This window comes from Myotis lucifugus, unplaced genomic scaffold, assembly GCF_000147115.1.
Source record: "Myotis lucifugus unplaced genomic scaffold, Myoluc2.0 scaffold_56, whole genome shotgun sequence".
Classification (NCBI taxonomy): domain Eukaryota; kingdom Metazoa; phylum Chordata; class Mammalia; order Chiroptera; family Vespertilionidae; genus Myotis; species Myotis lucifugus.
The window spans coordinates 2,529,895-2,554,161 of NW_005871104.1; the positions used below are offsets into that span (position 1 = coordinate 2,529,895).

A 24,267-nucleotide genomic window follows, 5' to 3' on the forward strand; every position below is an offset into this window, starting at 1 on the left:
CCACAAACTGGTTCAGACCAGAATGGAGGCTGCTTTCCACAAACGTTCCTTTGATTGATCATAATCGATATTCATTCTGACATTAATTGGTACACTTTCTTTGCCTCCTGCTCTGCAGCAGTTCTTGGAGCAGGCCTTTGTCTTTTCCTTGTCAAGCATGTAAAGTAATTTCCAATACCTGGTATGAATAGTATCTATGACTGTCCCCACCCTTTACTTCATACAATTATTTGTGCCCCGTGAAGGAGTGTGGGCATCCATTTGGTCTTGCAGTCATCAGAAAAGAAGCTTGCATGTGAGTTTTTCTTACTAAACTGCTAGTTGCCAGATTGGAGTGGCTGCTTCGTTTGCCAGCCTCTCTCTGCCCCCCATTTATGATGGCAGACTTTCAGTTTTGGGGCTTTTCTCTGAGTCTGTGTCTATGAGCACCAGGCTGGTCCACATTCTGCTATCTGAAATGTTCTCCTGACATCCTTCAATAAAATGCAGTCTGAGTCGTTGCTTCCTGTAGCATGAGTGATGAAACACAGTGATTCACATTCTGACTGAATCCTTGTTAATAGATAACTTGGCAATATAACTGAGGCTAGGGACTAGCCATTGTGGCCACAGGGCAAGAAGTACCCTCTACTCACCAAAGGGCCAGTAGACGGTCATCTCAGAGCCCAAGGGTAAGTGCATCAGGACCATTGGAGGACTGGTCTTTGCTCTGGTGTCTCCCTGCCACTGAGCCTGGCTCTGTTTCCTTCCTGTTTCCTCCCTAATCTCTCTGAGCATCGGGAGTCAGTGTGGACTTTACATGTGGAAAAGGAGCTGGGAAATAAGGGGCTACTTTCAAGGGCAGCTTTGCCTGTCTGTTGGAGGTACAGAGCTCTCAGCCACCCTGAGCTAACAGAGACCTGAAGCCATTGTATGTGGTCTCCCATCCATAGCAGGGTAGGCTCATGTGATGCATGCAGTTAGGTACAAGGAAAAGTTGCAATCTGAGAATTAAGATGTGTCCCCATACCATCAGTTGGGGGCACACCAAATAGTCCATTTTCTCTTTTTTCTTCCCTTTAGGCTGACATCATCATGCCTTCTTGGGTAGCCTTCCCCAGCCTCATACTACTTTGGGCAGGTAAGTGCTAGGTGGGCTGGGGTTGGCATGGGGGAGTGTAGGGTGTATGAGGCTGTGGGTGAGGAAGATGGATGTGCTTGGACTCTGTTGGAAGGTAATGGGTCAACTAGTGAGCAAAGAACCAGACTGAAATCTTACTCCAAAGTAATTCCTTAAATGGTATGAATCACAAAATCTAAGGGTAAGTATAACATTTTGTTGTATGCTGCCATTTCTGTGTAAGAAAGAGGGGGTGGGTAGGTAGTCAGGTAAACATGGACTTCTCACATGGATGTAAGAAATAGTACCAGCGTTTTCATGGTGTAGGAGGAAATGGAAAGAAGACTTGGGGATAGAATGGAAAAGAGACTAGTCTTTTATTTTGTAAATTTGTGTGTGTGTTTTTAATCACATGCAAATATTTCTTTTAAAAATATAATATGGCCTGACCAGCATGGCTCAGTTGGTTGGGCATCTCCCCATGCACCAAAAGGTCTCTGGTTCAATTCCCAGTCAGGGCACATGTCCAGGTTTCTGGCTGGATCCCAAGTAGGGGGCATGTAGGAACAGTCTATCAGTGTCTCACTCTCACAACAATGTCTCTCTTTCTCTCTCTCCCTTATTTTCTAAAAATCAATAAAAAATCTTTAAAAAAGTAAAAATAATATATAGGGTGTCCCAAAATATTTATACAGACATTTTAATAGCCAATAGCTGAAATTTGAAAATGAAATGTATTGAAATAAATACTGTCTTTATAATTATTCAAATTGTGTGTATACATTTTTTGGGACACCCTATATTTTAATTCAAAACATTCTATGAGATAGAGAAGATGTTAGGAATAGACACAACCTAAATTTAAAAATAATAATCACCAGATGTGATGTGATTATGGGGAAAAGTTCATTTAAATTATACTTCCATACTAAATTTTTATGTTAGCATGCTGTATTTGTAATCTACAAATGATGTTAGGCATAATCAAATATTATAAAAATCCAGTGAAAAAATAGACTCCTATTTTACGTAACTATCAGCATTTTATTCCCAGAGCGTTTTGAAACTCGCAATCCAAACCTAGCTGATTAGTTGGGTTATGTAAAGTACAGCATAGGAAATACAGTCAATAATCTTATACAGTGGGGCCTTGACTTACGAGTTTAATTCGTTCCGAGACCGAGCTCATTAAAGAGCTGTTAAGGAGCTCATTAACTCAAATTACTCTGTCAACTCAATGCAAAAAATTGGCCGAGAGACAGCTGGTATCTCAAAAAAAGAGAGACAGCTGGTATCTCAAAAAACTCGGGACACTAGTAAGTCAAGGCCCCACTGTATAATAAAAGCCCAGCAACTGAACTGCGGAACAAGTAGAATGACCAATCGACCTGTCGCTATGATGTGCACTGCCCCCCAGGGGGCAGATGCTCAACACAGGGGCTGCCTCCCTGGTGGTCACTGTGCTCCCATAGTGGGAGCACTGCTCAGCTGACCGGGATGAGTGGCACTCCTACAGTGGGCTGATCCCTACAGGCCACGCCCCCCTACCAGTGCATGAATCCTGTGCACCAGGACCCTAGTATTTTCATAGCTATGAATGGTGTGAAATGGGTACTAGACTTATTGGGTGATCACTTCACAAGTTATATAAATGTCTAATCACTATGTTGTACACTTTCAACTAATACAATACTGTATATCAATTATAACTTAAAATTAAAAAAAAATAAGATTAATTAGTACATCTCAGATTTCATTTAAGGACCAACTTGACTACATTTGACAATATAGGGTTTAAAAATATGTATATTTTTATTGATTTCAGAGAGAGAGGAAGGAAGTGGGAGAGAGAGATGGAAACATTAATGATGAGAGAGAATCATTGATAGGATGCCTACTGCACTCCCCCTACTGGGGATTGAGCCTGCATTCCTGCTTGTGCCCTGACTTGAAATTGGCCCTTGACCTCCTGGTTCATAGACTGATGCTCAACCACTGAGCCACACTTGGTGGGCGACAATATGGGGTTTTAAAGCCACTAGCACTGGAGAGAGTTTTTGTTTTTAAGTGGCTTAGTTTAGTACTTGATTGAATGTTGCCCAGTTCTCTGGGTTCACCATGGGAAGTGGGCCTCGCTCAAGTGCCATGCTCATCTACTCATGAGAATGATTTCTACTTGGATTTTTTTGGACCATCCTCAAGAGCATGATCAGCCTTGGCTCTTCTGGAACCATTAGAAACCTATTTTCTAAAAATGGATTCCTGAAAGTTTATTAGACTTCTGCCTATTAGGCAACAATACTTTATTTATTATTTTTATATTTAAATTTTTGATTAAAATTGTTGATTTGTTATTCTACTTACTTATGCATTCATTGGTTGACGCTTTTTTGAAAAAATATATTTTATTGATTTTTTACAGAGAAGAAGGGAGAGGGACAGAGAGTTAGAAACATCGATGAGAGAGAAACATCGATCAGCTGCCTCCTGCACACTCCCCACTGGGGATGTGCCTACAACCAAGGTACATGCCCTTGACTGGAATCAAACCCGCGACCCTTCAGTTCGCAGGCAGACGCTGTATCCACTGAGCCAAAACGGTCAGGAACATTGGTTGATTCTTGTATGTGCCCTAACTGGGGATCACACCCACAACCTTGGCATACTCATGTTGCTCTAACTACCTGAGCTACCTTGCCAGGGCCTAATAATACTTGATTTATTTATTTAAAATACATATGTTCATCAGCCTGGGTTTTGGGCTCAATCCCCAGTATTGACAGTCATTTGGTTCAAACATTTTGGAAATTAATTTGATAAAAATATTTCTGCTCTTTGTCCTGGTAATTTCTATTTTAGAAGTTTATCCTATTGGGAAACAATTCCAAATACAGAAATAAGTTTAGCCCTAGTCAGTTTGGCTCAGTGGATAGAGTGTCAACTCATGGATTGAAGGGTCCAAGATTTGATTCTGGTCAAGGGCATGTATCTCCATTGCAGGCTCAATCCCAGCCATAGTCAGGGCTCATGCATGAGCCAACCAGTCAATGTGTGTTTCTCACATTAATATTTCTCTCTCTCTGTCTCCCCACTCTCTTCCACTCTTCTAAAAATCAATGGAAAAATATCCTTGGGCGAGGATTAACAACAACAAAAAAAGAAATAAGTTTAAATTATGTGTTATTTACAACTATCAAGAAACCAAAATGCTGATAAAGATGTAAAAAGTAAAACATAAAAAAATTTAGATTCAATATTAAAGTCACATGATTACAAATGAAATACACCATATAAAGAGAAGTGGATATAAATATAAAATTAAAATATTGAGCCTCACACTCAGTTTTGTTTTTATTGGCAGATGTTGTTGTTTCTCAGACACGCGTGACTGGAGTTGTGGGACAGTCTGTCACGCTACCGTGTACCTACTCAACAGCTGGTGAAATCGCACCCATGTGCTGGGGCCGAGGGCCTTGCCCTTTATCCAAATGCTCAAATACACTCGTTTCGACCGATGGCTACCATGTCACCTATGAGAAGGACAAACGTTTTAGGATGAATGGAATCATTTCCAGAGGGGATGTGTCTCTAACCATACAGAATGCAGCCCTGTCTGACACTGGCACCTATTGTTGCCGTATTGAGTACAGTGGGGTTTTTAATGATTATAAAGGGAATATATTTTTGGAGATAAAGCCAGGTGAGTTTGTCTTCCTGTGATCACTTCATGTGCATGAACTGAGATGTTTACTGTTTGGTAATGATATTCTCTTCCTTTAAGAAAGAAAGAGAAGTTTCCTACAATCCTGTTTTTTAATAACTTTGGGGAAATAGAATTACTTACTTGTGTAGAATGAAGTGTTTAAAGAATCTAGAGTCAAGAGCATAGGTTAGAGGGCCTTTCCAGTCTGCAGTGCTTCCAAGATGCTGGTTAGTTCGTGAAGAGGCATTCACAGCTCCATAGAGATATGAAGTGAACATTTTTCTCAAACTGAATTTATTCAATGTAAACAACCGTACTTTTTCTCTGAGATGATGTCATTGAAAATTTATAACATGACCTTTCTTAACATTTTAAATCTAAAATGGAGATTTTCAAATGTATAAAGTAGACAGTATTGTATAAGAGATTGTCAACTAGATACATTACTAACTTTGACATTTACCAACTCAATCATGTTGCATATATATTGCATAAGCATATATAGTCCCACCCCCACACTCTGCCCTACCTTCTTCTTCTTTATTGTTCCGTATGCTCCTTTAATCAAACCAATTGTCTACTCTGCAGTGGTTCTCAACCTGTGGGTTGAGACCTCTTTGGCGGTCAAATGACCCTTTCACATGGGTCACCTCAGACCATCCTGCATATGAGATATTTACATTACGATTCATAACAGTAGCAACATTACAGTTAAGAAGTAGCAACGAAAATAATTTTATGGTTGGGTCACAAAATGAGGAACTGTATTTAAAGGGCCAGAAGGTTGAGAACCAGTATTCTAGGGGTGCCTTTTATAGTTAGTAGAGTTGAGTTTGAAGGAAGCTTCTTGTAAAAAAAAAAAAAAAAGGTGCTTCGGGAGCAGAATGTACACATTCTTGAATCAGGCCTTCATTGATCTGCATTTTTGCCAGGCACTGGGTTTGGGCTTAAGTCTAGTGTCAGCATTCTCTGGGTAGCTCTGAGACCTTCGGTGAGTGGTTTTTAATCCAACACCGTATCTGACCCTGGAAAGAGACAAAGTTATTACCTGTGGTCTAGTCCACCTTCCTGCCAATAGATAAAGTGTCTGTGTGATCTTATCTATGCTAGTGGGTGTGAGTTAATCCTCATTTAGGGTGCAGGTCTCTTTGGAGGGTATCCTCAAGACTGAAATGAATGCTATGTATTAATTAATATATTTTTAACTTTCTGGGCCTAGAAACTATTAATTTAGTCATTCACCCCTGAGAGGACAAAGACAGGTCCAGGCTCTAGACATTTTCCCCATCTCCGAGATATTGACGAAGATACATAAATCTGATTTGCGTGGTTGGTCTTCTCAGAGTGCTTCGGTGTTAACCCTGGGTATCCTTTCTCACCTCTGAATCTCCTCGTATATATTCTTGCAATACAGCTATCTCTGTTTTCTTTGGCTTTTCTTCAAGCCCTCCCCTGTAAGGATCTCATTAACCAAGGACAGGGGGTCATAGTGCAGGGCAAATTAGTGCCTAGTTTTGCTTGGGGACAGTCTCTGGTTGGTTATGTTGATGTACAGGCCCAGCACAAAGCTCTTGTTCCCTGCTGCTTGATTAACCCTGGCTTTCATGTTGATTTCTAGCTCCAACCACAGTTCCAACACCACCTAAGGTTTTCAGCTCTGCTCCTACAACTCCAGGGACCACGAAGAATGTCATGACAGGTAAAGCCATTTGTTTCTGAGGCCAGAGACCTTCTAGTAAGAGTGTGGAAACCACCCAGGGCATGGGTTCTTAGGTGGATCCAAGCGAGGGTTTCATAGCATCTGTGAACTCCAGTCTTATAGCCAGATTTTGTAACTATAAGTATTTTCAGAATAAGAAGACTCATTGGGTTTTCTTAAAAATCGTTATTATTGAAATTCTTAAAAATCGTTATTATTGAAAGTATTACAGATATTCCCTTTTCCCTCTCATTGACCCCTTCTTGTCTGCACCCGCCATGTCTTTAATACATTATTGTCAGTGTCCATGGGTTATGCTTATATGTATACAAGTTCTTTGGTTGATCTCTTCTTCTCATCCACCCATACACCCCCACCTTCCCTCTGAGACTCGCCTGTTTGTTCCATACTTTTAGGCTCATTGGTTTTTCTGGTCAGATTTTCAAAAGCATTCACTATTAGCCCAAACCCCCAGATCACTGATCTTTGATATCTAATGAGGATGGTGTGGATTTTGCCCAATGAGCACAGGCTTAAGAGGAAAATACAGGAAAGTACAGAGAAAAATGGTCAAGTTAATGGCATTCTGTTCTCCCAAGGAGTTCTGAAGAGGGATCCTTTACTTCACTCTGAAGTGAGACCCTCTACCTGAGCATAAGATTGTAGTGAAGTTAATATTCACTCTGTCTCCTATGTCAGGAACCATGCTAAGTACTTTGCAAATGTTATATCACTGAATTCTTATGACAACCCTATGCGTTGTAGGTGTGATTCAGTCTTATTTTATAGGGTGCTGTCAAGTAGATACAGCACCAGCTTTAACAATTGTCCTTTCAATCTTGTTGCATATACATTGTGTAAGCATTGAAATAGACAAGTTCATTAGAAAAACTGGTTAATTTTTCTTGTATTTATTGTTCCTTATGTTCCTTTATTTTTTTTATTTTTTTCCTTATGTTCCTTTAAAATGATTTTTTTGCATGTTCGCTTTCCCCTCCATACTATATTTAAAATTGGAGGAAAGAGCTTGGATTGTATCTTCCTAAAAGCCTCTGATTATACCTTTGACCAGGGTCAGCAAACAATAGTCCAGGGCCAGATTAGATTCAAATTGGGCCCACCAACTGCTTTATAAATAAAGTTTTGTTGGAACAGTCATATCCAATTATTATATTATCTTTTCTATAGAAACCTTCACACTGATATAGTTGAGCAACTGTCTCTAAGATCATCCAGCCACCAGAGCTTAAACATTTACTCTCTGGCCTTTTACAAAACTTTGCTGACCTCTGCATTAGATTAATGCAGTTGTTCTCAACCTGTGGGTCCCAACCCCTTTGGGGGTCAAACGACCCTTTCACAGGGGTCGCCTAAAACCATTGGAAAACACATATATAATTACATATTGTTTTTGTGCTTAATCACTATGATTTAATTATGTTCAATTTGTAACAATGAAATTGGGGGACAACATGTGGAACTGTATTAAGGGTCGCGGCATTAGGAAGGTTGAGAACCACTGGATTAAAGCCTTCCATGCAATAGACACAAATATTTGTTGAAAAACAGTGTTTCCTCTTGAAGGCAATAATTGGCTCAATTACAAATTAAAGTAGATTTCTCCAAGGAAGAGCTTTCAAGTTAATGGACTCCTATACAATGGACTCCTCTTTTATACTCAGTAGAGTTAGATTTAAAATATCTTCTTGTAGCCAGCCTGGTGTCACTCAGAGGTTGAGTATTGACCTATGAACCAGGAGGTCATGGTTCGATTCTGGTCAGCGTACATGCCCAGGTTATGGGCTCAATGTCCAGTGTGGGGCATGCAGGAGGCAGCTGATCACTCATTCTCTCCCATCATTGATGTTTCTATCCCTCTCTTCCTCTCCCTTTCTGAAATCAATAAAAAAATATTTTTTAAAAGGAAAGCTTATTATAAAAGAAAAATAAGGTTCTTGGTGAGAAAAGGGGCCACAGTCTTGAATCAGGCCTTCATTGATCTGCATTTTTGCCAGGCACTGGGTTTGGGTTTAAGTCTAGTGTCAGCATTCTCTGTGTAGCTCTGAGACCTTCGGTCAGTGGATTTGAATCCAACACCGTATCTGACCCTGGAAAGAGACAAAGTTACTACCTGTGGTCTAGTCCACCTTCCAGCCAATATATAAAGTGTCTGTGTGATCTTATCTATGCTAGTGGGTGTGAGTTAGTCCTCATTTAGGGTGCAGGTCTCTTTGGAGGGTATCCTCAAGACTGAAATGAATGCTATGTATTAATTAATATAGTTTTAACTTTCTGGGCCTAGAAACTATTTATTAATTTAGTCATTCACCACTGAGAGGACAAAGACAGGTCCAGGCTCTAGACATTTTCGCCACCTCCGCGATATTGACTAAGATACATAAATCTGACATGCGTGGTTGGTCTTCTCAGAGTGCTTCGGTGTTAACCCTGGGTATCCTTTCTCACCTCTGAACCTCCTCATATACATTCTTGCAATACAGCTATCTCTGTTTTCTTTGGCTTTTCTTCAAGCCCTCCCCTGTAAGGATCTCATTAACCAAGGACAGGTGGTCATAGTTCAGGGCTAATTAGTGCCCAATTTGGCTTGGGGACAGTCTCTGGTTGGTTATGTTGATGTACAGGGCCAGCACAAAGCTATTGTTCCCTGTTGCTTGATTAACCCTGGCTTTCATGTTGATTTCTAGCTCCAACCACTGCTCCAACACCACCTAAGGTCTTCAGCTCTGCTCCTACCACTCCAAGGACCACGAAGAACCTCAAGACAGGTAAAGCCATTTGTTTCCAAGGCCAGAGGCCTTCTAGTAAGAGTGTGGAAACCACCCAGGGCATGGGTTAAAACATACAATTCAGGGTAAGGATTCTTAGGTGGCTCCAAGCGAGGGTTTCATAGCGTCTGAGAACCCCAGTCTCATAGCCAGATTTTGTAACTATAAGTATTTTCAAAATAGGAAGACTCACTTTTTTCCCTAAAATCTTTATTGTTGAAAGTATTAAGATATTCCCTTTTGTTCCCCCATTGACCCCTTCCAGCCTGCATTCGCTCCCCTCCCCACCCTATGCCTTTATGACACTATTGTCTGTGTCCATGGGTTATTCTTATATACATTGAAGTTCTTTAGTTAATCTCTTCGCATCCACCCACTCACTCCCAACTTACTTCTGAGAATTGCCAGTCTGTCCCATGCTTTTAGGCTCATTGGTTTTTCTGGTCAGATTTTCAAAAGCATTCATCATTAGCCTAAACCCCCAGATCACTGATCTTTGATATCTAATGAGGATGGTGTGGATTTTGCCCAATGAGCACAGACTTAAGAGGAAAATACAGGACAGTAAAGAAAAAAATGGTCAAGTTAATGGCATTCTGTTCTCCCAAGGAGTTCTGAATAGGGATCCTTTACTTCACTCTGAAGTGAGACCCTCTACCTGAGCATAAGATTGTAGTGAAGTTAATATTCACTCTGTCTCCTATGTCAGGAACCATGCTAAGTACTTTGAAAATGTTATATCACTGAATTCTTATGACAACCCTATGCGTTGTAGGTGTGATTCAGTCTTATTTTATAGGGTGCTGTCAAGTAGATACAGCCCCAGCTTTAACAATTATCTTTTCAATCTTATTGCATATAGATTGTGTATGCATTTGAGCAGACAAGTTCATTAAAAAAACTGGTTAGTTTTTCTTCTATTTATTATTCCTTATGTTTCTTTAAAAACTTTTTTTGCATGCTTGCTTTCTCATCCATTTTATATTTAAAATTGGATTTTTTTCTTCCTAAAGCCTTTGACTATAACTTTCACCAGGGTCAGCACACAATAGTCCAGGGCCAGATTAGATTCAGATTAGGCCCACCAACTGCTTTATAAATAAAGTTTTGTTGGAACAGTCATATCCAATTATTTTTCCACAGAAACCTTCACACTGATATAGTTGAGCAACTGCCTCTGAGATCATCCAGCCACCATAGTTTAAACATTTACTCTCTGGCCATTTACAAAAGTTTGCTGACTTCTGCTTTAGATTAATGCCTTCCATGCAATAGACACAAATATTTGTTGAGAAACAGTGTTTCCTCTTGAAGGCAATAATTGGCTCAATTCCAAATTAAAGTAGATTCTCCAAGGAAGAGCTTTCAAGTCAATGGACTCCTATACAATGGACTCCTCTTTTATACTCAGTAGAGTTAGATTTAAAAAATCTTCTTGTAGCCAGGCAGGTGACACTCAGTGGTTGAGCATTGACCTATGAACCAGGAGGTCATGGTTTGATTAGGGTCAGGGCACATGCCCAGGTTATGGGCTCAATCCCCAGTGTGGGGCTTGCAGGAGGCAGCCAATCACTGATTCTCTCTCATCATTGATGTTTCTCTCCCTTAGTCTCTGAAATCAATAAAAAAATATATTTAAAAAAGAAAGCTTATTGTAAAAGAAAAATAAGGTGCTTGGTGAGAAAAAGGGCCACATTCTTGAATCAGGACTTCATTGATCTGCTTCTGAGCCATGCATTGTGTTTAGGCTTAATTCTAGCTTCAGCTCTCTCTCTGGGCAGTTGGAGACCTTCTGTAAGTGAGTTGCAATCCTACACCACCTCTGACTCTGCAAAGTGTCAAAGTTATTACCTGTGGTCTAGTTCACCTTCATCCAAATGTATGTTGTACAAATCCTTCCTGTGATCCTGCATCTGCTAGTGTGGGTGAGTTAATCCTCCCCCCACCACTTGAGAGGGTACCCTCAGGACTGACTGAATTTAATGCTACTTATTTGGTACACATTTTGGGTCTGGGAGCTGCTGTTTAAGTAAGTCTTAGTCATTCACCACTCAGAAGACTAAGGCAGATCCAGGCTCTAGATATTTTCTGTACCTCGCAGATGTTTATGAAGATACATATATCTGATATGCATGGATGATCTTTTCACAGTACTTCAGTTTTAATTCTGGATAGCCCTTTTCACCTCTGAATGTCCTGGAGTGTATACATTTCAATGCATGTTTTCCTTTGGCCAGACAGTTTTCAGATTTTAATTGAGAAAGGATAAGAACTCTGAATTCAGGAGAGGTTGGTGCCCAATTATGCCTGGGGACAGACAGACTCTCATTGGTTGAGTTGACATACAGGCCTAGCACAAAGCTCCTGTTCCCTGCTGCTTGATTAATCCTTGCTTTCATGTTGATTTCTAGCTCCACCTAAGGTCACCAGTGTTCCAACACCACCTAAGGTCTTCACCTCTGCTCCTACAACTCCAGCACCAACACTGAACCATAAGACAGGTAAAATGATATGAGGCTAGAAGCCTTCTAATGAGTGGATGAAGGCCACCAGAGTATGTGTTAAGGCAGAGTTGCCATCTATGCTAAAGTTTTTTCCCTGGGTTCCATAGGGCCTCGTGTGATCTGTGAAACCTTGTCCCATATTACATGCATCTAATGGGTATCTTCAGAGTGAAGGGACTAATTAAAAAAAAAAAAGAAGATTCTTAAAGCGTTTCATCATTATCCAAAAAACCAAGACCTATGATATTGGACAACTAATGATGTGGATTTGGTCCAGTTGGCACTGGTTTCTGAGTAAAATCTAGGTTATTCCAGAGAAGAAGTGAAATCTGAGTGGAATTCCTTTAGTCCTCTCTGAAGTTGGACCATGCCCTTGACCGGAATCGAACCTGGGACCTTTCAGTCCGCAGGCCGACGCTCTATCCACTGAGCCAAACCGGTTTCGGCAAAAAAAAGAAGATTCTTAAAGCGTTTCATCATTATCCAAAAAACCAAGACCTATGATATTGGACAACTAATGATGTGGATTTGGTCCAGTTGGCACTGGTTTCTGAGTAAAATCTAGGTTATTCCAGAGAAGAAGGGAAATCTGAGTGGAATTCCTTTAGTCCTCTCTGAAGTTGGACCCTTTATACTAGGATAACAAGCCCATCACTAATTTTACCAATAATATTTTATTGAAAGAGCCATTTCTAATCATTGTACCATCAGGTAGGTCTTTGGCTGCTTTCACAATGTCAGAGTTGAACATCAGCCCCCCAGACTATAGCCCCCAACCCCTAACACTTCCCTCTGGCCATTTTCAGAAGGTTTGCTGACCTGTGATTTAGACTAATGCCTTGCATATAATAAACACTGACAAATATTTGTTGATTTATGTTTCTTGCACATCATAGCAAAAATTGGCTTGATTCCAAATTAAACTGTATCTCTCCAAAGAAGAGCTTTTAAACCATTGGCCTCCTGTGCAAAGGTTCTCTTTCTTCTAGTTATTCGAGTTGACATTTAAGTAAGCTTCTAGTGGGATACAAGGTGCCTGGTGAGGAAAAAGTACACATTGTAGATCAGGCATTCATTGATGGCCTTTTGTGCCAGGCACTGTGTTTGTGCTTAATCCCACTGCCATCTCTCTCTCTGGGTAGCTCTGAGACCTTCTGTAACTGCTTTGAAATCCTAAATCTGCTCTGTCATGGAAAGAGCCCAAGTTATTACCTTTTCATCTCTTAGTTGTGAAGGAATCATTGGTGGTCTAATTCACCTTTCAACCAAGTGTATAATGTATACATGGTCTGTGTGATCTAGCATATACTTGTGGTGTGAGTTAATTTAGGTGCCGGACTCCTGGGAGGGTATCCTCAGGACTGAATGAAATGAATGCAATTTATTGGGTAATCATTCTGGGCCTGGAACTACTGTCTAAATTTTAGTCATTCACCACAGAGAGAACAAAGTCAGTTCTTGGCCCTGGACACTTTCCCCACCTCACCAATGTGTAGAAGGATATGTAAATCTGATATGCATGGCTAGTGTCTTCAGAGTGCTTCCGTGCATAATCTGAGTAACCTTTTTCACATCTAAAGCTCCTGGAATCTATACTTTTCAATGCAGCTGTTTCTTTTTTGAAGGCTGGTCCTCAATCCCAGCTGGGTCAGATTCTAGTCATGGTCTACCAGGAACCTGGCCGAGGGTTGTGATTCATTACCAAGTTGAGAGATTGGGCAATGCAGTCACCTTGAAGAAACTTCAAGGCATTAAATATTGTGAGGATGTATCCCGTGCCGGTACATATGTGCATCTCTCTGGAAAGATGTGTGGGTGGATAATCATGAACTTAAATGTCAGAAAATCCAGATTGGGGTTTTTGTGAAAAATGGAACAACAGAATAGTGTTTTTCCCCAGGCCCTGTTCTATGAACATGAAATGTCATTTGTATGGATAAAAGCTTAATCGGGTGTCTTGCATAAGATGCACTGTCATAGGCATTAAGCATTTAGAGAGATCTTAAGAGTAGGAAAAGTGTGAAATAATTCTGTCTATAGATAACTATCTAAAACATTATCTATATCAGATTTACTCCTGATAATAAAAGACCTAGATAGAAGTGTAATGCCTCAATGTTATCTTTGAATAAATTTCTAAGAAACAGTTGAAGGTAATTCTCAATTTTAGGTTTGTTGCCAATTTTTGTTGGTGTTGGAGATTTTTCTCTACAAATAGAACAGAGCTCTTGCATCCTTTTTATTTCAGAAACCACTTCATCTTCGCCAGTGCAGACAACAGAAACCCCGCCTATTACACCACAGGAAACAAGTACGACCAGCTCATTGTTGAACTCTTCTCGTCCAACAGGTAACTTAATTTTATTTCCTGAAAACCTGCATTCAAAATTTGAAAGTCATTGACTTGTAGTTAAGAGCACATATTGCCACAGTAGCCCCTCTAATCTGCTATGTGACTGAAACAAATGTCTTACCCTCTTTGAATCTGTTTTCTTCATTTCTAAATGGATGGAACATCACTGATCATGCAGAATCCTTGTGAGGATTAAATGAGATGAAGAGCTTAGGACATAGGTATAGGGGGTAAGTGATAAATACAATAGCAACTATGACTATTACGTAGATGTCCAGAGTACATACCGGGGGCACTTTTAACCTGGTTCCAAGAATGGCCTCTGTGCTCCTAAAATTATAGGTGAAACCTTATATATAATGTAATTTTTGGCCCATAAAGAAGGAAAAAGTGGTCCATTTTCACAGGGTCCATGAAAAAATTGTTAAGAATCACATCTTACAGAATAGATTAATTAATACTAGTAATTTGGTTTAATTCTTGCAATGCCTGCTGCATTTGGCCATAGATATATTTTTTGGCTACATTTTTTATTCATCATTTCATTTATAGCCAGGAAGCAATGCACATATATTTCATGTTAGTAGCGAAAATTCCATATATTTTATAATTCTAACCAGTTTTCTTTTTGTTGAACAGATGGGAATAGCACCGTGACCCAGCCTTCAGATAGCGGTTGGCAATACAATGAAACTGTAAGCAAATTCCTTCTTATTTTATTAACCATATTCACTTGTATGTCTCTCTGGAATCATGTTATATTTAGAGATTACTTCTGTAAGGCTACCCCACAGATTAATTTTTTTCAGGTTGAGACAAAGAAGAAAAGAATTTGTTTCTTAAATAGGGGTCCTTTGATTAATTGGTAAAGTTCATTTGGATATAGGTAGAACAGCTTGTTCGAGATGCCTGATAAGTGATGTTTTACTCACACACATACACACAACACTCACACACTATAGACTTTCTCCTGGCCAAAAATTTGAACAAAAAAGAATGAACTAATTCAAGGAGAGTGAGCTAATATAACATTCCCAGGAAGACTTCAGTTAACATTAAGGGAAAAACATGCTTTGAGTCACTGTGCTGGCATGGAGGCTGTTCCAAACAAAAATATTATGTAAGTGAAAGTATGCTTGCTTTGACATATGCCCCCAAATATCCTTTTCCAACCTGAATGCTTTCCATATAGAAATTTTGAGGCCAACGCTGAGATTTTCTCTACCTGAATCTCCCTATAGGATGACTTATTTTTATTATTTTTAAAAATATATTTTTATTGATTTCAGAGACTAAGGGAGAGGGAGAGAAAGTTAGAAACATCAATGATGAGAGAGAATCATTGTTTGGCTGCTTTCTGCATTCCCCACACAGGGATCAAGTCCACAAACTGGCCATGTGCCCTTCCTGGGAATCGAACCATGACCTCCTGGTTCATAGGTTGACACTCAACCACTGGGCCATACCGGCCGGGCAGGATGACTTATTAAGATGTGAATATCTCAAACAACTTTGTGATTTTGAAAGATGTACTTCTCCACAGTGATTTTGAAACAAGTATAAAGGTCATCCCTAATCTCATGATGCTCATGAAAGTCTCTCCTTTGCAAATAAGTTAGGCTAAATTATCAATAGAACCTTGTTCTTCTGACTCCCTGATAGAAACCACCTTCCTTTATATGTTTAAATAACTCTTGGAAGCAACTATCAAAAGAGTTTGATTTCTGAGAACAATCCTCGTCCAAATGGTGAGAAATGACAACCCAGCTGTAATAAAAAAATTCAAGCTCAGGCAAAGTGGGATTATTTAGGGTCAAATGAGTTTATGTTGTATATCTTAGCGACAGTTAGAATACCACATAGGCATAACATGAAAAATGTTAACAACTTATATGCCTAGATTCTGATCTGATAGATGTGGGCTGAATTTGTATATACCTCCTAAATATCAGAACTGCCACTATGGAAATGGTTGCTATTTGGCCACACTTATACTGAATTAAAAACACACACATTCTGAATGGTGAACTTGTTCTTGATCTCAGCTACTTGTAGGACAGTTTTGCTTAGCAGCAAGTAGAAGCAATTGGATGCAAGTTCATAGCAGGTTGTAGCGGAATTATGGACTGTTTGTGCCTTATTTCTGAGGATGTCAGCATGTCTGCTTGGTATCTTGAAAACATGCAACATGTATTTTGACCCAATAAGTAAACTTTTAGGACATATATTAAGGAGAAAATTGAACAAATACATGAAGTTATATGAGAAAAGATGTTCATTGCTGCTATTTATAATCATGAAAATGTTATAAAAGAACCTCAATCCTCAACAGTAAGGGATCAAGTACTTTATTAAGCTCACCTACATATTGCTATTAAGAATGTATCTTGTGTTAACTGACTGAACAATAATTCAAATAGAGTATCCTAGAAAAAACACACTTGGGCTTCTTCGGAGTTTGGCTGGCGGCTCTCAGTATTGCCAAAGGCCCCGACTCACCCTTTCTGTCTTGTTTCAGAGGCCTCACATTCTGTGCACAGCTCTTCATCTACAGTGGCCTGAAAACACCCTGGGGTTCAGTGTTGTGTTTGGGAATTATTTCGCCAAGGCCTTTTGAACACTAGTGTCCCAATGAAGTGCTAAATATTATTTCTGTAAGAATGAGGTGTTTGGCCAAAACCGGTTTGGCTCAGTGGATAGAGCGTCGGTCTGCGGACTGAAAGGTCCCAGGTTCGATTACGGTCAAGGGCATGTACCTTGGTTGCGGGCACATCCCCAGTAGGAGATGTGCAGGAGGCAGCTGATCGATGTTTCTCTCTCATCGATGTTTCTAACTCTCTATCTCTCTCCCTTCCTATCTGTAAAAAATCAATAAAAATATATTAAAAAAATTATAAAAAAAAAAAGAATGAGGTGTTTGTTTGTTTTTTAAAAAAAAAACCAGTAATACCTTTCAGAAAAAAAATTTCAATTGATACTTTAGAGAGACACACACACAGAGAAACATCAATCTGTTGTTCCACTCATTTATACATTCATTGTTTGCTTCTTGTATGTGCCCTGACTGGGAACTGAACCCACAACCTTGGTGTATCAGGACAATGCTCTAACCAACTGACCTACCCAGCCAGGGCCAAAGACCCTATTAAATCAAATAGGCACAGAAACACAGGTTTGGAGAAGCTAAATAATTTGTTGAGGGTCCTATTGAGTAAGTGACTGGGTAAAAGAGTCAGGATGCGGACTCCAGAGATTAAACTTTCATGCAGCAAGCAGCTAAATCCTTCTCACTGATCTTCCACTTACTTTCTGTTACAATATCTACACTGTTGGATCTTTTTAGTATTAGAGCTAAGCTATGAAAAGGGACCTGGCATGATGCCTGGCATGTTTTAAACTTATTCTAGGAGGGGGATCCTTATGAACTGCACCAGGAGATTTAAGCAAAATTTGCATTTCCACCCAATTGCACATTTTAAGTTCATTGTTAATCAGGGCCTGTCTGGGAGCAGCTGCTCTTAGGCCCATTTATAATGGCATAGATAGAATTTTGGATTTTATTTAAAAACATAAGGACTGTATCAAAGACCAAATTCAATAATTGAGCACATTCAGATAGCATCAGATACCACCACCAAGTGAACTTATATGTGAACAAAAATTGTTTTCTTTAATTTAAGGGGATATAGCTTATTGAATTAAAAAACACAACCAATATGGGTATTTACATATAATAAAGAGCACCCTTTGAACTGTACACTCTGAGCTTTGACAAACACATGCAACCATAAAAATCTCACTCTAAGCATATATAAAATATTTCCACATCTCAAAATACATACTGAATTTTAGATTGAGAATTTCACCAGGGTTACAACCTCAGGAGATCATTTGCTTTTGCCCGTCATGATCTAGAACAGCGGTTCTCAACCTGTGGTTCGAGACCCCTTTGGGGGTTGAACAACCCTTTCACAGGGGTCACCTAAGACCATTGGAAAACACATATATAATTACATATTGTTTTTGTGATTAATCACTTTGCTTTAATTATGTTTAATTTGTAACAATGAAATTGGGGGGGGTCACCACAACATGAAGAATTGTATTAAAGGGTCGCGACATTAGGAAGGTTGAGAACCACTGATCTAGAAAAAGACAAGAGCCAATAAAGATAAATGTGTCTGAGTATGTTATTTGAAGAAATGTTTTCTGCCCATAATTCTAACAAGATGCTTTTTCAATCTGCTTATATTTCCTTAGGACACAATCTTGAAACAAAATACACAGGAGAACACCAGTAAGTTGTACATTGGACTCTGCATTGCTGCCATGATATTGCTCACCATTTTGGCTGCCATACTTACCCAAAGTAAGTCATTTGACCATTGTGCCTGAGGGAACAAAGTAAGGGTTCTTGAGCCAAACTACCTGGGTCCAAGGAGCTTCACACACCATGTACTTTTGACGTCACGTAACTTCCCTGTTTCATAGCCTTGTTCCTTTTGTTTCTTAAAAATATTGGCCTGTAAAGAAAAAAGGAAATTAAGTTCTCCACAGGAGAAATAAAACACTAAGAAATAAGAGTTTGTTGGGTGGAGCTGGGATTTGGAAGGCAACAAACCACTGTACTAAGCAAATTTGTTCTCTCTTCTTCCTTCCTTGCCCTCAAGACCCCGTTTTTGATCCTATGAAGGATAATATTGTTGAGAGTCTTACAGCACTCACTTAGCGGAAGAGGCAAATGAGACATTGGATGGGAAACAGATTTTAGGCAAGGCTAGACCAACGGGTTTCAAAAACTAGCCATGCCAGCCTCCATGAAAGAACCACAACTGTCCATTTTTAAAAATCCCATATAATAAAAGGGTAAAATGCAAAAAGACTGAATGGCAGAACAACCAAACAACTAATCAAAGCGTAATATGCTAATGATATGCTAAGGCTGCTCAACCGCTCACTGTGTCATGCACTGATCACCAGGGGGCAGATGTTCTGACTGGTATGTTAGCTTGCTGCTGAGGTCTGGCTGATCAGGACTGAGCGAGATGGGCTGGACATGCCTTGGAGCCCATCCACCATCCCTCCCTGTGGGGTCCCTCAGCCTGGCCTGCACCCTCTTGCAATCTGGGACCCCTCTGGGGATGTCGGAGAGCCGATTTCAGCCCAATCCTGCAGGCCACTCCCCTTGGGAGGGCGCCAGATGCAGGGTTCATGTCTGGTGAGCACTGCTGTGGCAGCATGAGCCTCTCCCTATCGGGACTGATTGGGTGCGAGCCTGCGGCAGGCATAGCAGGGCCAGGATGAGTGGGAGTGGCAAGCGGGAGTGGCAATTAAGAGCTGCAGGCAGCGTTGGACTGCGGGTTTTGGCCTGATCCCTGCAGGCCACCTAGAGGGACCCACCTGTGCACGAATTTGAGCACCGGGCCTCTAGTGAAATACAATCATTAACAACTATATTAAAATAAGTTTGGGCATGTGTGTGAATACACTAAACCATTAATAAACATGAGATAGTTAACACACCGGGGCTCCTTTGGGTCCTACAGAGTCAAAAGGAGTTACCTGAAATTATAGAAAAGAGTGTAATCTGAGTTTTGTTTTCCTTTTTAAAAAAACCATTCTTCTAGATTTAATTTTTTCAGTACTGTCTCTGTTCAGACTTTGTTCATTTTAGAGTCATTGCAGCCCTGGTGGAGTGACTCGATTGGTTGGAGCATTTTTCTGTACACAAAAGGGTTTCAGTTTCAATTCCTGGCCAGGGCACATACATAGGTTTCAGGTTCTATTTCTGGTCAGGGCGCGTTCAGGAGGCAATCTATTGATTTTTCTCTCTCAAATCAAATTCTCTCTCTCTTTATCTTTAAAATGAATAAGAAAATTCCAACATATCCTCAGGTAAGAATTTAAAAAATAAAGTTATAGCAGAAATAATGTACATGTTTTGGAAAGGTCTCATGAATTCTTTGGCTGACGTATTTCATTTTTTCTTTAATTCCTTCCCAATTTAGAATATTTATGTGGGAAAAGAATGGTGTTGCAAATAAGGTAAGCTTGAAAGGTTTGTGTCAATGGTTTTTGATGTTCCTACTCTAATAAAATAAAGAATAAATTCTCTCTGTTCCTCTCCTCTTTCTCCTGAACTCTCCATTTTACATCCTGGATCCTAAAAATTCTAGTTCAATGAGTGCCTCCATTGCTGTCTACACCTTCCAATGATATTTTTAGCTTTCTCTATTTCCCTGAAACTACTACAGAAACAGCACCCCAACCCTAAGCTCTCAGAGCAAGAGAACTAAATCACAATAGTGTTTGATGAAATTACGTTTGGATGAGTTGTTTGGTTTGTTCTTGATGTCATTCAGTGCTTTTTTTACTGAAAGCCTATTCTATTCCAAAGAGATGAACAAAATAGACACAACATAGAAGCAAGTCACCAGGGTCCTTTTAGTGCTTCCAGGCAGATAGCATGGGGAATGTAGACCAGGGTAGTGGGCTGTGTGAGTGAGCCTGATGGAGTAGGAGGCCACTGGCAAAGATCTGGAGGAAGACAACTCCAGGCTGAAGCAGTCCCCCACCCCCTGTCGTTCCACACTCAGCATGCTCTGCTGCTTTACATTGCATATCAGGCCTCATTGGCATTTGATGTATAATTTTTATAAATATAACCTATTGTCCAGTTAAAGTTTAAATCTCCTTTACTTTCATCCACTTTCTGTGGTCATTTAAACAAACAACGGTAATGATATGAAACCACTACATACCACCAATCCCAAGTAGCCTGCTTCTTTTAGTGCGGTTAGGGCTTTAAGTAAGGTCTTTCTTTGATTCACCAGCCATCCCTCTGAGGCTGCCATTCATTATTTCTAGTTCTGTTTTGTTGGATGTTAATCTTTCCTATGTCTTAGATCCATGAGCCAATCCACAGACTTTGCCTTGCACAATAGCCAACACATTGTAAGTGCTCCATAAACGTTGGCTTCTATTATTGCAATCATTCCTGCATAGCAATAAACCTGTGGCATAGGTATTATTATTCTCACTTGGTAGATTGGAAAATGGGTTCACACCACACAGCAGGTAAAAGACTCAATCTTAGGTGTTTTGGAGTCTAGAACCCATATTATAGAAGATTTGACTACCTGCTTCTAACAATGGAAGGAAAAAAATACTCCTTACAGGCAGAAAAGCATGATTTCTGTCCTTTCACTGTCAACTTTTTTTTACATCCACCTCTTATCAGTTAATTATTAAAGGAAATATTTATTGTAGAAAATATTGTAAAATATTAAAAAGAAAGGAAAAAAACCAGAAAGAGCATTTATGATGACACCTTTGGGGCAGCTCTTTCACACTGACTCATTTTGAGCTGTTGACACCTAAATTGATTCTCACATGTATGCCTGGTTCCTTTAATGATCTGAGTTGAGTGAAGACTCTACATTTCATATCATTTCTGGGCAGGCTCAGGTAATAAAAACCATCACTGTGTACAAATTGTATATCAGCAGCTATATCAAAACTCTACACATAACCATTTTATATTCTTGGTGTGTGAGTATGTTATGAAAGTCATCTAATTCATGGCTTTCCCATTCTGACCATAAAAACACAATAGTATTTTTGACACCATGATCCAGTACATTATTTAGAAGTGATCTGCTTTTCACTTATGTTATTCTTTTTGTAGCAAAGAACCTCAGACCGGAACTTCCCAAAATGGAACTGCAGTGCGCTACCAAGCACAGGAAAATATTTACTTTGAGAACAGTCTTTACAACGTGCCTGAAGACCCAGCATAACTCCAAGGCTTGAGGTCCTTGACTGCAGAAGGCAATGACTAGATCTCACCATGTCTGTCCTTTTAAGCTCCAGGATGATTTTTATGTCAATATTTCATAGCGTTCCAACATGTCTGTGATGTTAATGTCTTTAGCTCTCACTGCATAGTCAACCTCATTGGTAATTAGTCTTAATTTTTTATACTAAAATTGGCTCAATCTTTCTGGTCATAGCAGAGCCCTCTCCTAAATATGAACTGAACACTTTAGAATTGTTTATTCTGTTTCAACCTTATGAATCCTGTATCCATCAAGACTTCTCATTGGGTTGACATGAAATGAACCAATACCTTGGTCACTAAAACTGTCACAAAGAGGGGAATAGGACTTAAAATCAGCAAATTCGATTTGGAACTTAAATGAATTCACTTGGAAGCATTTCATGATTAACTCTTTTTTTTTTTTAAATCTTGTAATCAGCCCTAATCGGTTTGGCTCAGTGGATAGAGCGTCGGCCTGCGGACTGAGGGGTCCTGGGTTCAATTCCGGTCAAGGGCATGTACCTGGGTTGCGGGCACATCCCCAGTGGGGGGTGTGCAGGAGGCAACTGGTCGATGTTTCTCTCTCATCGATGTTTCTAACTCTATCCCTCTCCTTTCCTCTCTGTAAAAAATCAATAAAATATAAAAATAAAAAAAATCTTGTAATCAAAACTTTACATTTCTTAAGTTCCCCCAAAGGTTTCAAATTATGGAGGCACACAGATTTTTATTTCCTTCATGGGGAATAAAGTCAGTGTGATTTCACCATTAGATCTGTTTGTTCATCGCTCTGAAAATATGAGGTTTTAAGTGCTTTCCTTGGGGCCAAGGTGGGCTTTTAAGAGAAGAAGCTAGGATGGTGAGTGGAGCAAGTAAATAGGTGGAGAAAATCAATGGCCATTTGATTTAATACATGTGTGCTACTTCTGCTACATCTGTGCCACATATAGACAACCATCAGGGATTCTGAACTAACTTTTAGAGTGATGCAGTACAGAGATAAATAAAAGGGCAAAAGAAAGGGAGAGGTTAGGGCAAAAGGCCTCTGCCTTAGAAAAGTAAGTGCAAATCTAATAGTGCTGTTTGAGAGTGTTACTAGTTTCAACTGGAATTCTAAATTGTCCCAAAACCACTTTGATTATTAAAATTATTTTAGAAGGATGAATTTTTTTATATTATCAATTCCAATGCTGTTCCTTTTCCACAAATGAATTAAATTTTTGGTTTTGCCAAGATAGTTAAACAACACAAAAAAGGTAAGAATATTTTTAGCCACCAGAAACATTTCCTTTCTTCATATCAGAAACATTTCGACATGAATAGTTCACAAGGCTGGGCAGTAATTTCAATTTGAATTAATTCTGAAATAATTCACACTTGAGGTTCAGTGCTACCCACACTGTAATGGCCTAGAAGGCCAGAGTGCTTGTTTTTGAAGGCAAAGTTTTGGCATGTAGCTATAAAACTCTAGAAGGTTAATAGCACCTCTGAAAAAAAGGGTATATGGGCAAATAATATTGTTGAGCATTGTTTACTGGGTTTCCCAAATAGGGTGAGATTAATATGGCTTATACATTTTTGTTCAAACTACAGTGTTTTTCTTTTAAATTCAAGACAACATGCAGGAGGCAGCTGATGTGTGTTGCACATTGATGTTTTCTCTTCTCCCTCTCTCTCTTTAAAAATCAATAAACTATTCTTATAAATAAATAAATAAACAAACAAACAAGCAATCAAGCTCATGTGACTGCAGCAAAGTGAATGAGGAGGTTTGGAAAGAGATTAGTTGGAAACATGGGCACTTTATCTCACAGGGGCTGGATGCAAGGGCCCTATGAACACATCTATTTGAGAAGGGTCCCACTCTTAGGAACAAAACACTTTTCATGTAAAGGGTTAAACATTCTATGCACCACCAAATTATACTTTCATTTGTTAACATGCTATCTGGAAGTAAAGAAATAATTTGTCTTTTGCTCTCCCCCTAATCAAAGGCTTTGGTCAGTTGGTTTTGGACAGCTTTGAGCAGTCTGGAAATACACATCCTCCCAAGACTCTCTCTTCTTTGACTCTTGATTACATCAGTTTTTCTGAGAAAATAGAAAAAAGTCATGACTTCATCTAGAGAAAAGGTAATGGTAGCCATCAAAATGTAAGGTGGTGCCTTATTGGCCTTGACTACGAAATGTCAGTGTGGTGTATCTGGGACTTAGAATACCTGGGAATCTAATTGTAAAGTTCCCTTAGGGCAGCGGTTCTCAACCCTTTGGCGGTCGAACGACCCTTTCACAGGGGTCGCCTAAG

The 24,267-nt window shown here is 39.6% G+C and overlaps 1 protein-coding gene across 1 annotated transcript; it reads left to right on the forward strand.

Annotated features, from left to right (window-relative positions):
• The first annotated feature begins 1,067 nt into the window (after positions 1-1,067).
• On the forward strand, positions 1,068-22,359 carry LOC102434389 (hepatitis A virus cellular receptor 1-like). The gene is made up of 10 exons (XM_023754084.1): positions 1,068-1,120; positions 4,461-4,799; positions 6,421-6,501; positions 9,207-9,287; positions 11,699-11,788; positions 14,040-14,141; positions 14,784-14,839; positions 18,405-18,513; positions 20,153-20,189; positions 21,832-22,359. The coding sequence occupies exons 1-10, from the start codon at positions 1,075-1,077 to the stop codon at positions 21,941-21,943; spliced, it is 1,053 nt and encodes a 350-aa protein (XP_023609852.1). The 5' UTR covers positions 1,068-1,074; the 3' UTR covers positions 21,944-22,359.
• The last annotated feature ends 1,908 nt before the right edge of the window (positions 22,360-24,267 follow it).